This window comes from Pogona vitticeps, chromosome 1 (genome assembly GCF_051106095.1).
Source record: "Pogona vitticeps strain Pit_001003342236 chromosome 1, PviZW2.1, whole genome shotgun sequence".
In the NCBI taxonomy this organism is placed as follows: Eukaryota; Metazoa; Chordata; class Lepidosauria; order Squamata; family Agamidae; genus Pogona; species Pogona vitticeps.
In genome coordinates this window covers 348,617,297-348,633,868 of record NC_135783.1, presented here as the reverse complement: position 1 = coordinate 348,633,868, position 16,572 = coordinate 348,617,297, and the positions used below count along the sequence as shown (strand labels likewise).

General features: G+C 43.4%; 1 protein-coding gene across 1 annotated transcript in view; it reads left to right on the top strand.

Annotated features, from left to right (window-relative positions):
• Positions 1–1,819: 1,819 nt before the first annotated feature.
• LRRC9 (leucine rich repeat containing 9) overlaps positions 1,820–16,572 on the top strand; it is a 74,595-nt gene continuing 59,842 nt past the window's right edge. The window contains exons 1-7 of the mRNA XM_072986817.2: positions 1,820–1,954; positions 2,775–2,869; positions 7,774–7,992; positions 9,937–10,077; positions 11,570–11,633; positions 13,497–13,567; positions 14,595–14,777. Of these exons, the coding sequence (XP_072842918.2) occupies positions 2,813–2,869; positions 7,774–7,992; positions 9,937–10,077; positions 11,570–11,633; positions 13,497–13,567; positions 14,595–14,777 (735 nt within the window). The 5' untranslated portion in view covers positions 1,820–1,954; positions 2,775–2,812. The remainder of the gene's footprint in view (positions 1,955–2,774; positions 2,870–7,773; positions 7,993–9,936; positions 10,078–11,569; positions 11,634–13,496; positions 13,568–14,594; positions 14,778–16,572) is intronic.

Genomic DNA, 16,572 nt, shown 5'->3' with positions numbered 1-16,572 from the left:
CTTGCCGAGCATTCTCAGCAAATACAGCCTCTTCTGTGCCTTTTTCACTAGCATGTTGGTATTTATATTCAATGAGAGGTCCTCTGAGATGCAAGTGCCCAGAAATTTAAAACTACCAACTCTCTCCACTTCCTCACCATTTATGTACAGTGGTAAGTGTACATTTCTCTTCCTCCTAAAATCAATTATGAGTTCTTTAGTTTTGTTGATGTTAAGTGTGAGATGATTTTCTTTACACCAAAGTATCAACCCTTGTACTTCCTTTCTATAAGCAGACTCATTGTTCTTATTTATGAGCCCCACCACTGTCGTATCATCCGCAAATAATTGTGTTGGTGTTATACAGTGGGGTGCAATCATGTGTGTACAGGGAATAGAGGAAGGGACTTAGCACACAGCCCTCGGGAGTTCCTGTACTTAGCACCAGGGTAGAATGGTGAGATCCCATCCTTACTGACTGTGGCCTATCTATCAGAAAGTCCTTTATCCACACACAAATCTCCTGAGGTAATCTCAGGTTGATCATTTTAAAAAACAACCTGTTTGGTAGAATGGTATTAAAAGCAGAGCTATAATCCACAAACAACAGCCTCGCATAAGTTCCCTGTTGTTCTAAGTGGCTCAATACAGTATGGAGTACAATGGACACAGCATCATCAGTAGATCTATTTCTCCTGTATGCAAATTGGCATTGGTCCAAAGAAGGTGGAAGTCTAGCCTTAATGTAATCCAGCACCAATCTCTCAAAACATTTCATAATAACAGATGTTAAAGCTACTGGTCTATAGTCATTGAGAGATACCACAGCTGACTGCTTGGGGACTGGCACTATAATAGATGTCTTCAGGCAAGTGGGGACTGAACACTGCAACAAGGATAGATTGAAAATATCCATAAAAACGCCAGCTAATTCCGCAGCGCAGCCCCTAACAACTCGTCCCGTGATTCCATCTGGTCCAGCTGCCTTTCGAACGTTAATATTCTGGAAAGTGCGTCTCACATCTGAAATCTGCAGTAGTAGTGGTTGTCTGTCAATGGTAGATTCTAGTGATGTATTATAGACAGTAGGTGCTGGAATAATGGTTTTTCCTGTTTCCACCTCAAAACGGCTGAAAAATTGATTTAACTGCTCCGCCAAAAAATCACTGCTGCTACACAGACTGTTTTTGTTACTCTGCCCCGTGATTTGTCGTAGGCCATGCCATACCGGACGAGTGTCAGAACTCTCAAGATATTGCTCAATTCTCTGGCTGTACATAGCTTTGGCATCCCTAATGCCCCTTTTCAGTTTAGCTCTGGCCTCTCTATACTGTAGTTCATCACCAACAAAGTACGTACAGAAGGTCACAGGTTAACCAGTTCCCTACTTTAAAAAAGCAGGTTTAAAAAACCACAAATAATCATTTTCACAGTGACGATGTGCTAGTTTGCCTCTGTTTCTTTATCTGGAATTAAATCTTGCTAAATTCAAGGGGATCTGCTCTCAGATCAAGGGAGCATAAATAGGAATTTAAGCCTCCGAGTTCAAACGTATCAAGGCTTTTTTTTTTCCTTCCCGCTGGGAGATTGTGGAAGTTGTCAGCAGCCGTGCCTCTGACAAAAATAGTCTTAAACTCCGCACGCCTCCCACGTGCTCCCACGTGGCTGCAACCAGACGTTCTGAATCACAATAACAACAACAAGCAAGCCATTGTGACGGAGTCCGCGTCATCCCGCTCGGGCCGCGCTGATTGGACGAAAGCCGCAAAGGGTATTGTAAGAAAGCCCCGCCCGGCGCTCGCGTCAGGTACAATTATTCGCCCTCCTGTATCAACCAATCCCGCGTGTCCGTCCTTTCTTTCTTTTTCGTCTGTGCTGATTGGCTGATGCCTGGCGGTGGGCGGGGACAGGGGGTTTCCTTGGCGACCATAGAAGCTGCCGCTGTACACAGCTTGGCTCGCTCTTTGGGCTCCAGGTAGGTGAGTGGCTCGCGGGAAGGAGGGGTTACTTTGCTGCCGTTGCCTAGCAACGGTCTTTTACCTTCTTCTTTGCTAGAGGCGGCATCCATCGCCCTCCATACCTCACCTGTCTGGAAGGAGCGGGGGAACCTGTATCTTTTCCTTTTTCTGAAACACGTAGCATCCACCTTCCTACTTCTCTGGCTTCTTTTAGTCTGGAAAAGTTAATTTTTTTGGACTGCTGTCCTAAAATAACCCCAACAAGCTTGGGAAAGTTACATTTTATTACAGTTCCTAGAGTCCCTCCCTCCTGTCAACATGACTGGTTAGCTTATGGATTGTGTGGAGTAATCAATCAATCAATCAATCAATCAATCAATCAATCAATCATGCTTCCAGTCTCTGGCCTTGAACATTCTTCTGGCGATTTCTCACACAGTTATTATTATAGTATATCCTGTCAAGTTGGAACCAAATTACTGTGACCGTAATAGGGCTTTCAAGGTATGGTAAGTTATACATTTAAGGAGTGGTTTAACCAGTTCCACTTTGGGGGGGGGGATTCGAACTCAGGCCTCCTGCCACACCGGCCCCTCCTAGCTGTGGATTCTTTTTACCAATTCTGGCTCTTCCTCCTGTATCTGCTCCTTCATCTCTTTGTGCTGAAATAATGTATAAAACTGTCCTTCCTTGGTTCTATTATCTTCTAATTTCATCAAGATGTTACAGTACAAGGTAACAAATCATATTCCTGGTTTATCCTGAGAATGGGGTGTTTTGTTGTTTTTGTTAATGAGGTTTCCTAATAGATAATTATGCTTCCATTCTCCTGTCTAGGTCCTAGATTATGCCCATGAAGTTGAAATGTTCAGAAAATGATCCAAACGGATAATCAAAACCAGGTTGCTTCTGATGAAATCATTAAAGAGCTGGTAAGTTTTCTGACACCTGTGAAATCATCTTCAGTAACCCACGTATTTGAAAACGTGTATATTCATCCCTCTATGAACGTTCTTTAGCAATGTAGAAAGAAGGTATCTAGCCAGTTGGATTAAATGTAGAACAGGCCTTTCAGGTTCTGTCAATCATGACGGCTTTTTGGACCTCATAGGTCTCTAAATCCTAATTTCTGGGCAACTACAGTAAGCTAATACCATCCTGACCAGCTTGTGAGTTTTCTGGAGCATTTAGCTGCTCCCCACAGGAAGCACAATGCTAGACTAGACAGGATCCTTGGTCTTATCTGGCAGAGTTATTCTTGTGTTGCAGAAATATATACATATGAAAGTGCTGCGTATCACCAGCAGAAATCTCGACATTCTACAAAACCAAAGCAGTACTACAGTTCCTGTGATTCTTAGAGGGAAGTCCTAACGCCTGACAATGCTCCAGCCAGGACAAGGTCTAAAGCTGGGCTGAAAGGTTTGTGGTTCTCCAGGTGTCACTGCAATACAACTCTCGTTATCTCCCTCCTTTGGCTTTCTCAGCAAGGGGCTGATGGGAGCTTTAGTCCATACCATCTGGAGTGACACAAATGTCTTTGGCTTGCAGGACGGTTGAGTGTCTGTTGGGGTCTTTGCTTCATTAAAGGAGGGATGTAGAAGTATCATTTCCCCATGACTTAAAAATGGAACTGCTGTGTTCAGTTGAGGCTATGGGACCTTGAGCTTAATGTTTAGGGGGTCAGTCAGTTGCTTCTGTGAGGGTTGTGATGATGATAGTAATTTATTCATATAATTCCCCAGTGTTTGTAAACAAAGCTACTCTGTCTCTGAATGTAGAAGTGGTACCTTTTGTTTACATAAGTTGTTCTCTCCTAGTAAGCTTTAAACTCCTCTTCTAATCCTTTTAACTGTCATGTGGGTGGATAAAAGCAAACAAATGTTGCACAAACGTTAAGCATTTTCTGATTCCACAAGAATTCCAGTGCACTGAGAATTAAATTTATACGACCTGCACCTCCTGAAATCATTGAGAGAGTTCAGTACCCTCCCGCCCAAAATGAGACCAATCTACTGATGATGAAGAGCGCTAAGTTTCTGCTATCAAGATTTACCCCCCAAAAGGCATGGGATATCGAATACATCGCATTGGCTAGAACAAGAATTTACCCTCAAGGCCAAAACACAGCCATTTTGTCCCTGTTGGTTCCTTTTTTCTCTTAAAAGATAAACATTGCACACATCGATGGCTGAAACTGGGGGAGATGATCATGTTATATAAAATGCTTATAGATACAGGAGTGAATTCTCGAACAGAATGTGTCTCTGGAGGAGACTATGCCAAGGGTTAAAGAAATTATTTACAGCAGGGCAGTGGGAGCTGGATCACTGGGGGGAAAGAGGATGCTCCCCGGTGATGCTCAGGCTACTCCCAACCATCTGTCTTCTGCTTTTCTCCTTTCCAGAGACAAAACATCTATAAGTGTGAATGCCTGTCAGCCAGCTCCTTTGCTTTGAAGTAGGCTGGTGTAAATATGACTCTCTCTCTCTCTCTCTCTCTCTCTCTCTCTCTCTCTCTCTCTGTGTGTGTGTGTGTGTGTGTGTGTGTGTGTGTGTGTGTGTGAGAGAGAGAGAGAGAGAGAGAGAGAGAGAGAGAGAGAGAGAATATGATTGTGGTCTCCTGGCTCAACCTGTTGTTAGTTACGGTGTGTTCCGCTCTGCCAGCCACATGCACCCATCCATAGCCTTGTGGGTTCACATTAAACGACCAGCTTTCCCAGGGTTCTGCTTTCAACAAAAAGCTACAAAACCCCAAACCTTTTTTTTTTTGAAACTGACATACTGTCTAAGGTATGAATGCAAGAACAGGAACCACTTCCCCGACCTCTGGATTCAGAGGTGTGGGATGTCTGATTAATTATTGGCTGACCTAATTTCCATAAAGTGATCAACCCTCTTTTGATGACCCAGGATGCTTTTATAAGGCCTCCTGTCCGTAAGGGATCTTTGGCTAAATAAGTAGCGACATGGCATGGCCAGCAGGGGGCACTGCAGGCCACATTTTAAAATTCTAGATCCTCTGAAAGAGTAAAGAGATGTTCATGAATTAACATTGTGTGAGAGGCACTCGGTTGTGCAGTTGTAAACTTTGATCCTACTGCTAATCGGACCAGAACCCCAGTGAGTTTGGATTCCTTCAATCCTGATAAAGACAGAAAACCACGGCTGGTGCAGAAGATTTTTTTACTGTATCAGTGGCTGACAGAGATGCAGCATGATGTTGGTTGTTGATGTTGTTTAGTCGTTCAGTCGTGTCTGACTCTTGGTGACCCCATGGACCAGAGCACGCCAGGCCCTCCTGTCCTCCACAGCCTCCCGGAGTTTTGTCAAATTTATGTTGGTCACTTTGATGACACTGTCCACCCAATTCATCTTTTAGCCTTTTGTCCATGGAGGTTTTTTCTTGGCAAAGATACAGGAATGGCTAGCCAGTTCCTGCTCTAGGCGGATCGCGTTTAGTCAGAACTCTCCACGATGACCTGTCCATCTTGGGTGTCCCTGCACGGCATAGCCCATAGCTTCTCTGAATGACTCAAGCCCCTTCACCACGACAAGGCAGCAATCCGTAAAGGGGATGATGTTGTTACCTGTTGTCAACCCACCTCTGTCGTACAGCAACCCTATGAATGAGGGCTCTCAAAAAAAAAAAAGCTTCAGAATTTTTGCATCTAGAGATAGTTCAGGCTTGCTTTGACTTAAGCCCCAGCTGGTCATTTTTCTGCCAATCTGTGGTACAATGCAAAGCTCTCCTCCAGCACCATATTTCGAATGAATCAATGTTCTTCATCTCCACTTTCTTAACTGTCCAGCTTTAACACCCATATAGGATGATCAGAGATACCAGAGTATGGTTTATTTTGATCTTGGTCTCCAGTGACACATCTTTACATTTGTTGATCTCTAGTTCCTTTACTGCTGCTTTTCTGAGCCTTAATTTCCTTCTGATCTCTTGACTGCATTCTCCATTTAAACCAAGATATACAAAATATTTAACTGTTTCAGTCTCTTCAACATGAGAGGTGTGTAGTTCTTTTATCTGCATATCTTAAATTATTGGTTTTCTTCCGCCGGTTTTGTCACTCATCTTTCATCTGAATCTAGTTCAGCTTTCCGTATGACATGTTCCACATACAATTTGAACAGATAAGGACATAAAATGCACCTTTGCCTGACGCCTTTGCCTACACAACTATCTCTTCCTGACAAATTGACACAAGTTCAGAGGAGGGCAAGAAGGGTGGATCAGGGGGCTGGAAACTGAGCCCTAGGAGGAAAGAAGGAAAGAACTGGGCATGTTTAGCCTTAAGAAAAGAAGGCTGAGGGGTGATACGATAATACTTTTCAAAGACTTGAAAGGCTGTCCTACAGAGGAGGGGCAGGATCTGTCCTTGATCATTCCAGAGTGCAGGACATGCAAGCATGGGCTCAAGTTACAGGAAGTCAGATTCCGGCTGAATATCAGGAAAAGCTTCCTAACTGTTAGAGCAGTACGACAATGGAATCAATGACCTTGAGAGGTGGCGAGCACTCCAACACTGGAAGCATTCAAGAGAAACTTAGACAACCACCTGGCAGATCTCCTTTGATTTGGATTCCTGCCTTGAGCAAGGGGTTGGATTTGATGGCCTTGTAGGCCCCTTCCAATTTCACTATTATATGGTTCTATGATCTGGACTGTCTCATCATAGGATTTTCATGGAAAAGAAAGTTCAGTAGTGGTTTACTATTGCTATCTTCTGTGCAGAACTAACAAAAATCAGCCTGAGTGTCACTGCTGTTGCCTCCAGAAGCTTCTCCCCCCTTATCACTGTGGGAACTACCCATTCTCATCTGCTGGTGTAGCTGGATACATCTTTGGTGTATCCCATTCCACCTTGGTGACTTTGCTAGGGGTCTAAGCACCTAACGGAACATAACCTGCTGAAGGCATTGCTCTACACACACTCATCCAAGGGGAGCATCCAATAAGGGAGAGGAGCATGATGAAGCATAGCAAAATACCGGTGAAACACATATATTGGTGACCTCCCCCCTGACTCAAGTTGGGCATGGTCCCTAATGAGTGTGTGATGCCACACAGATGACAGATCTTCCCCCTTCCTTCAGCAGAGGGGTTACTGTGACCTAGAGATTTTAAATCCTAACCTCCCTTCATTGAATCTGACATGGTGAGATGGAAGATAGTGGCCGCTCATCAACCCCAGGAAGGGAAACTGTTTTATGCTGAGTGGCACAGACTCTTTCTCTGCCTGGCCAGCATGTTATCACCTGGATAAAATAAGCAAATCTTCAAACAGTAGGTCTGTAACTGCAGGCTTTGACTTTTAGCTTCCATCTGGACTCATGGCTACTGCTAAACTGGCAGCATGACATGGATTAAATATTGTATAAATGTTTTACGTATGCCAAATTTGCAATCCAATGGAATCCTTATTTGGATGTATAGTAGTACCACCACCCTGTTTATGTGTGATCAGTATCTTCTGATTCACTTATCCATAGTTTGAAAATATTAAAAGAAAATCCTAGAAATATATATTTTTAAGATGTAGTTACCAGAACTGGCCACGAGAGGGAGACAGAGACCATGCTATGGTTAGCAATCGCTGTCAAAATAGTGTTTGTTATAATCCACATTTTTCAGCATCTGCAGAGGAGGGGGGCTTGGGACCGATCTCCTTCAGAAGTGGGGATCCTACTGTGCCGACCATGTGGACCTAAACTGTAAACGTTTTTTTTAATAAAAAAGTCAGTTGATAAAATTAAATAGCTCCTGATTGAGTCTAAGAAGGGAGTATGTACTAACGGTTGCTTGTGTGTGGTTTTCCTTTCAGTGCACCTGTAATGGGCTCTCTTACGACAGAATTGAGCAAGAAGGATCTTCGGTGAAAAGCTTGGAGATGTTTTTCTCAGGTTACCCCAGAATAGTAGGGCTGACCCATTTCCCCAGCTTAACAAGACTGACCCTCGTGAGACAGAGCATCCAGGAAATCTCCGATCTGGAGAACTGTCCGTTATTGAAAGAGCTGTGGGTAGCAGAATGCAATTTGACCGTAAGTGAATGCATTACATTTTGGGCTTTCCTTCCCTTGCTGTGGTTAAAGAAAATGTGTCTTTGAACCAAGAGTGGGGGAAACACAAGGCCCTTGGCAGGCCGGTTTCTCTGGAAAGAGACCGTCATGCGGGGAAAAGTTGAAGGCAGCAGGAAAAGAGGAAGACCAAATCTTGAGAGGTATTGACTCCTTAAAAGAGCCCACGGGCTTGAATCTCGAAGAGCTGAGCAGGTGGCTGAGGACAGGGCATCTTGGAGAGCCCTCGTTCATGGGGTTGCCATAATTTGGAGGCACGTTGGCGGCATGTAACGACATCTGGATGGCATGACACCCTACCCCGCTTCGAAGCCTGGCCAGCCTCTTTAAATTGGATCTGTTGAATGTGTGCTTTTACAGAACCACTGGCCTGTATTAGGAGTCCTGAATCATCTACTGGCTGCTTTTCCAAATCCATAGTTTCAGACTGAAGTCCAGAGAGAGCACCTGGCCATGGTGAAGAGTGCAGGAAAGCCAAATACTAAGGAACGGCTTCTCGCCACAATGAACCTTTGTGCTCACAGGCCTGCTTCATTGCACACAGCATCCTATCAGGGTTCCCCCTCCAGTGTGCATACATTTATGCAGCTCATTGCAGCTCATTGGTGGTCCTATAGGTCATGTGTCTGGCCATGCATCCAGTTGCACACCAAGATATGCTCCAGGAAGTTATGCACACCTTTAATGAAACCCCAGTAGGAGTCTGGCTAATAATTCACCCAGCCTCTAAGAGGCTACATATTTCAGGGTCCTGTGGTAGTACGGGTATAGGTTTTGTGAGTCACCATTTGAGATCCGAGTTCTATTCAACAGGGAAGATAAATAACTTGCTAAAGAACAAGTGGTAAGCATAATTAAATGATGGCTGTGAAACAGGGATGGATAATTGTTGGCCTCAAATGTTTTTAGAAAACTCCTAAGTGCAGTAGGGCCCCCTCTTCCGTGTGATCAGTACAGTATCTGCTGATTCACTTATCCGTGGTCAGAAAATATTAAAAATATTCAAAGAACCTTCTCTCTCTCTCTCTCTCTCTCTCTCTCTCTCTCTCTAACGATGAAGTTGCCAAAGCTGGCCACTAGAGGGAAGCAGAGATCATACTTTGTATAGTGTTCACCAGTAAAATACTATTCCATGTTTTTCAGCATCTGCTGGGGAGGAGGGTTTGGAACTGATACAGGTTCCTATTGTAATTTTCAACATCTTTAAACAGGGCTGGGGAAAGGTTTATTTTTCCTCCTCCTTTCTCCTTTATAAGTGTTTTACATAATGAAAGGCAATGTTTAAAAGCTAAAAATAGTATGTATGCAAATATTAAAAGGAATCAAACAAATATCACACTAAAAATGTTAAGATAAAATCAACCCCCAGGAAACACTCAAAGCAGCAAGGGACAACACTCCATTAAAAAAAAACCCTCTCAGATAGCTAATCACAAGGGAAAGCCTGCCTGAAGAGAAAGGGATTTGTCTGCTTGCGGAAGGACAGCAATGATGGAGCCAGGCTGGCCTGTGGGAAGGAGTTCCAAAGTCTAAAGGAGCAGCCAAAGAGGAGGCCCTCTCCAGTGTCCCCCACCAAGTATCCCTCTGAGAGTGATGGGATCATCTTAACACCCAGTCCAGCTTGTAGAGGGAGATGAGAAAGCTGTAAATCAGTTGATTTCTGAAAAGCATTCCGTGAATAAATACGTCTCTGCCCTTTTGCCACACATTTTCTGGCATTGCCTGAAAAGCATCGTCTTGTTATGCTTTTGGAAAGAAGCCGTTTTCCCGCCTTCATTCTAGTTAGGTTGAATAATTCCTGGATATGAGGTGGGTAGGAATTTTCCTGTCAAAATGTGATTCTGCCTGACAGTCCCCTTCCTTTTTTTGGCTGATTGAAAACAATGCACTTTTTTCTTTTCTTTTCAGAGAATCAACGGTTTGCAAAAATGTGTCCTTCTCCAGAAGCTTTACCTCTATTGTAATATGATTTTGGCTATTGAAAATCTGGAAAAGCTAACAAAGCTTGAAGTGGTTTGGCTTAATGGGAACCAGATTAAAGAAATAGAGGTAAGATAGACTATGGGGTAAAGATTGGTCTATAGTTATTCTGTTTTTGTTGAAGGGGGGGGGTTGAAAGAGAAGGTCATATTGACTGAGAGGGTTTTTACCAATTTTGTAATTGATTTTCCTTTGTGATTTTTTTTAATTGAATACTGTGGAGATTTCCAAACACATGGCGTGGAGCTGAAGGATTACACCACATCCTCGCATCCCGCCTGCATCGGCTTTAAACACAACTTGAGAAGATTTTGCCTGTCAAACTTTGCCACATATTTTTGGGACGTTTATATTTTTTCTACACATGACTCACAAGTTACCGTTGTATGCCCGGAGAAGTGAGATTTTTGTTCCACAACAGCTTGTATTAATTGTTTGATTTTTAAAAATGTTCTAATAAAAGTGTCACATTCTTTTACAATTTTTTTAAATGTGTTTTTAATAGTTTTAAGTTGTGCCTTTAATTCTCTTTACCTATTTAATTATGTCTTGAAATTTATTGTGCTTTTTATTCAGCATTACTGTCTTGTGCCTTGAAAGCCTCATTTTCCCCCAAAAGAAGGCAGGATATGCATGTACATCCAAGAGCTGAATAAATAAAAATATTTTAACATCTGAAAAAGGTGTTGATAATGTAGGGACATCACATACTTCTTACTGCAGTGATGTCACAAACACTTTCCAGTAGGTATTTTTGGCGCTTCTGAATCAAGATGTAATCAAGATGTAATCCTGGTTTCCTAAACTGTGGCGATAAATCATCTTTAAAAGGTAAAGGTTCCCCTTGACATTTAGTCCAGTCGTGTCCGACTCTAGGGGGGCTGTGCTCATCCCCGTTTCCAAGCCATAGAGCTAGCATTTTGTCCGAAGACAGTTTCCGTGGTCACGTGGCCAGCGCAACTAGACACGGAACGCCGTGACCTTCCCACCAAGGTGGTACCTATTTATATACTCACATTTTTACATGCTTTCAAACGGCTAGGTTGGCAGGAGCTGGTCTGAGCGAGGGGAGCTCACTCCGTTGCGTGGATTTGATCTTACAACGGCTGGTCTTCTGACGTTGCAGCACAGAGGCTTCTGCGGTTTAACCCGCAGCGCCACCACATCCCTTAAATCATCTTTACCTTAGCAATAGATGTACTAATATGGGGGAAATGGTCTGCCGTTTGCTGAACACTGTGATGGAATTATCTCTGTTCCCTACTCAAATACTGGGAATAGAGATTAGCTCTTTTTTTTTTCTTTTTTTTTTTTTGAAAGATGAAGATAGCATGAGACAAGTTTTATATTTTTTCTCCTAATATCTAACCTGGTTTTCTCAGTTTTTTAAAATATTATCAAGCTTGATTTCCAAAGGCCAAACCAGGCCATGAGATGAGTCATTAATTTGGTACAGTACATGTGATATATATGAGACCATTACCCCCGGGAGTCATGACACATTTACTAAAGATTTGTAATATCCATACCCCTAAAGCCAGATTTTTTATCATGTTTGCAGGGACTGAACACGCTGCAGAAATTGAAGGAACTCAACCTTGCAGGGAATCTCATTAGTAAAATCGGTAGGTGATACGACAAGAGATAACGGATAAAGGCCGGAATGTTTTAATATGTATCAGGGGTTTTCTTGCTTTCCCCAATGCAACTTAGAATAATTAATATCTATTTGGTTTAATTCCACATGATTTAAATAGTATCTCTGAGGTAACTTATACCAGGTTCTTTTTAAGGAGAAAGGCGGGGTAAAACTATTTTAAATATATAAATAATACAGATTTTCCTTGATCCTTACAGATATGTATTTCGATTTTTTTATATCCCATATTTCGTTCCAAACCTCGGTACTTATTTATTGTCCCAAACTGTATTCCCTTGAGGGTTTAAGAAAATCCTGTTGCTCCTCTGCATCCTATAATATTTCATAAATTTTGCTTGTTACCCCCTTCCTTACCCCACTTTCATCTCTGTTTTCCTTTTGTCATACCATTCCTTTAAATCTCACGAGTTCCCGACATTCACCATTTCTTTTTACCTGATCTTTCGTCCATTGCTCCTGTTGGATAAGATGAAACTAAGATATTCTCCTCATTCCTAATACGTCTTTTATTTGTTCTATCTTCTCCTGTTTTAGATAACCAGTTTTAAAAAGCCGTGTAATTTTCTATTTTAAAACAAAATGGCCCCTGAAACATCTCGGCAACTTTGGCAAGATGGGAGCCAAATGTTTGCCTCCGCATCCATGGATGGAGCTGTGCCAGGCCCAGAAAAGGTCCCGAGAAAATAAAAACCAGAAGTGTTCAGGCACCTGTTTCTGGTTCTGATGGGTGGAGTTTGTTTAGGAAATGCCTTTTACTTGTTTTATGTTAAAAATAACAACATGAGAAACAGTCGCCTTAACTTTAAAAAAAACTTTTTTGCAATTTTTTTATTTGGGGGGCTTGGCAGGAATTTGGGGGGCTTGGAATACTGCCCCCTTGTCTGAGACAGAGGGACAGCTGGTGAGTTAAGAGTTGCTAATGCGTAATTAAAGGAAAGAGATAGGGGAAGAAGTGGTCCCTCTTCTTGTGGCTGCCCACATCCTGCCTGTTCACATCTGAGGCTATATTCCTGGTGTATAAGCTTCAAGAGAAGTAGTATCAAGGTCTGTGTTGCTCTGTGGGACCAGAGGTAGATATTATCGGTCACATACCGTCATTGACTATGGAAGCTGGGCTATCATTTCCTTTCCCACCTTCCTGTACATTGGCAGCTTTCCATCGAGTGCATGTGGGACATTTGTGCCTCCTTCGCATAGAACAGCTGGTTGGTGACCACTGGAGATTAGAAGAGAAGAGATGGGCATGAACCGGTTTGTCCCAGTTCGTAAAGGCGGGAGCACAGATGCTGCTGCTCCCCTCCCTTGTTTCCTCTGGCTGAAACAGCCACTTACCAGACCCAGTGTCATAGCATCCTGCACCTCCTCAACTGATCTCCCAGTCCCAGCAAGAGCTCAGGCTTCTCTGCCCCGCCCTCTTGGCTGATCTGCCAATCACAGAAAAGGGCGGGGCAGAAAAGTCTGTGCTCTTGCCCATGACTGGGAGATCAGCTGAGGAGGTGGGAAAAAGCCAGCAAGCCGGGACTGGTGAGTGGCTGGATTGGCTGAGGAGGCGGGCAAGGGGAACAGCAGCACCTATGGCCTTTTTCATTAAAGATCCATAAACCAATCATTAGATTCACATGCTTATTCATAGGTATGTCTCAGTTGGATCAGGAGCTGCCCTCTTGGAACAGTGTTATAGACTTGGTGACATTGCAGAGGAACAAGTATGCGAATACACACACGGTTGACATTATGTCCCTCTTTATTTTATTTATTTATTTATTTATTTATTTATTGCATTTATATGCCACCCATCTAGACATAGTCTACTCTTCTTGCGTTATAGGAAATAGTTTTGATCCCAATGGAAAAATAGAAAAATTAAACCTATCAGGAAACAGAATATGCTCCTTCAAGGTAAGGAATCAATCCTTCTTGCCCTTGCCATCCCCTGTATGGCCATTTATCAGATGGAGGCAAAGTTAATTTTTGGGACATTGCACCCCCAAAAACTGATTTCTAGAATTCTGGAAGTTGTAGTCCACAAATGTACCTTTGCCATTTATTGGCCAGAGACTTTTTGGAGTTCATATAAGGTTTGCAGAGATGGCCAGGATAATTACCAGCATGCCAGGGCACACCTTTGTTGCACAGTCTAGTGTGTGACCAAGCACACAACGGAGATGTGCCTTGGCATCTAATTAATTAGCTGCAATTAGCTGCCCCAAGTCACACAGACTTTACATGAATACCGGGAGGATTTTGGCCATTTATGGACACAGAGGCCAAGACCCAGAAGATGAACAACCACTGGTCGAAGGACAAAGATGAAGCATTCCCTCCATCCTTGCAGATCACTGATCCCATTGGCAGGCATGCAGTCGTACCTAAATTATTTACCAGTGGGTATGCATCAGATCTCCTGTATGGAGAATTTGTGCAGGGAAAGCACCCCAGAGAGAGACCACAAGGAGATCTGCAAGTGGGAGATCTGCAAGCGGGATCTGAAAGCCTTAGGAATGGACCTCAACAGATAGGAAACCTTGACCTCTGAGCGTTCAGCCTGGAGGCAGGTGTTGCATCACAGCCTCTCCCAATTTGAAGAGACCCTTGTCCAGCAGGCCGAGGCAAAGAGGCAGTTCTGAAAGCAGCAAAACCAGGGAGCTGGATAGGGGACAGATTGGATTTGTCTTCAGTGTGAAAGGGATGGTCACTCTCGAATTGGCCTTCTCAGCCACACTAGATGCTGTTCCAAGTCCTCTGTTCAGAGCACGTTCCCATCGTCTCTCGAGATTGAAGGATGCCTAGTCTAAATCTAAAAATGCATCAGAGAGGAATGGCTCCATTGGTCCCAGAGCCGTTGGCCTTGCCAGTTTGCACATTTGGCCAGAGTGTCTTTAGATGTTACAAAGGTGAAATCGTTTGTCTTTTCTTCCACTCCTAGGAGATCACCAATTTGGCAAGGCTGCCTCATCTAGTAGATCTGTGTCTGAATGATCCCCAGTACGACCCCAACCCAGTCTGTCTTCTTTGCAATTATGCAACCCACGTCCTGTATCATATCCCCCAGCTTCAAAGGCTTGACACTTACGATGTCTCTTCCAAACAGATCAAAGACCTGGCAGAGGTGAGTGCAGACTTTAAATTAGAGTTGAGCTGGGCGTCCATGTGGGATGATCTGCCAGCATCACCTACGCTTCTACTGAAGGAAATGCACTCACTGGCTATTTACTGTGAAGCTAAGTTCAAGGATTTGTTACAATTTTATAAAGCCCTGACCAACCTGGGACCCGGTTACCAGGCAGACCCACCTTCTCTCTTATAGGACTGTTTGATCCTTAAGGTTATCTTGAGGGGCCCCTCCTACTGTTACTCCACCCTTTTTAGATCCACTCCGCAGACAGTTGAAGCAGGAACTTCAGCATGGTAGCACCCTGATGGATTTGAAACACTCCCTAATTTTAGGTTTTGCACACCTGTTGTCAACATGCCTATTTATAGAAGAATTCTCTATATAATCCAATATACAGTCTATCCATAGAAACATAGAATTGTCGTAGGGTTGGGAGGGACCTTGGAGGTCTTCTAGTCCAACCCTCCTGCGCAAGGCGGGAGACCGCATACCATCCTGGACCTCATACACTCCTGGACAAATGGCTGTCCATCCTTTTCTTGAAAACCTCCAGTGATGACGCACCCACAACATCGGGAGGCAAGCTGTTCCCCTGCTTAATGGTTCTCCCCGTCAGGAAATTCCTCCTCATTTCCAGGTTGGATCTCCCTCTGACAAGTTTCCACCCATTGGTTCTTGTCCTACCCCTTGGGCGCAATGGAGAATAAATTGATGCCCTCTTTCCTGTGGCAACCCTTCCGATATTGGAAGACTGCCATCATGTCTCCCCTCAGTCTTCTCTTCTGCTGATGCACATAACAGCCAGATTCCTATTAGTTAACGTAATTCTGGTGATAAGTTGGCAAAGCAGCCACCATGTTCTCACAAAGAGAGTCTGGCTTAATAAGTAGCTGACGGCATATACCAAGATCCAGGTCTATAGAGCCTGTGTCCTGAGCACACTCCTGTACTGCAGCGAGTCCTGGACCCTTTGTGCATGGCAGGAGAGGAAGCTGAACACGTTCCAGATGCGTTGCCTCCGACGCATTTTTGGTATCACCTGGCAGGACAAAGTTCCAAATAGAGTAGTCCTAGAATGAGCTGGAATTTTTAGCATGTGCACATTACTGAAACAGTGATGTCTACGTTGGCTTGGGCATGTCGTGAGAATGGCTGATGGTCAGATTCCAAAAGATGGGAAACCTTGACAATTAAAGTTAAAGGTCCTCTATTCAGAGCACGTTACTGTAGTCTCTCGAGCCTGAAGGATGCCTAATCTAAATCTAGGTGTTAAGTTAAATAGCATAAATTGCAGCAGTAGATTGCTGCTAGTTAAGAAGTCAACTGTTATATTCCATACTGTGTGCCAGTGCACTTTAAATACTTGTAAACAAAGAACTTTTTAAAAAAACATTTGGATAGAATAAAAATCAATATTTCTACTAGTATGGTCTTACTGTGACCTTGTCGTAAGAACTTTAATTGATGGAATATAAAATAGAAGCAGTTCTTTTTCCATTATAAAATGCCTTGGTCATCCTTGGTGTCATGTACCAAGAGGCTTTTGAGAGAATGCCTCTTCTTATATGACGCAAGTTCCTAATTTTGGGAGAATGGGATAAACAAGCACTCTTAGGGTGTGATCACAGCAGAAAATACATTGTAATTGGGACCACTTGTGGGTCCTGTGCAGTCTATTTCCCGGTGATCCCATGATGCACAGTGAAATGCCCTCTAGCCTGACCCTGATCTGTTTACAAACCGGACCTTTTTGATCCAGCTGCAGGGCTATTTCTTTTCTGGTCTGGTC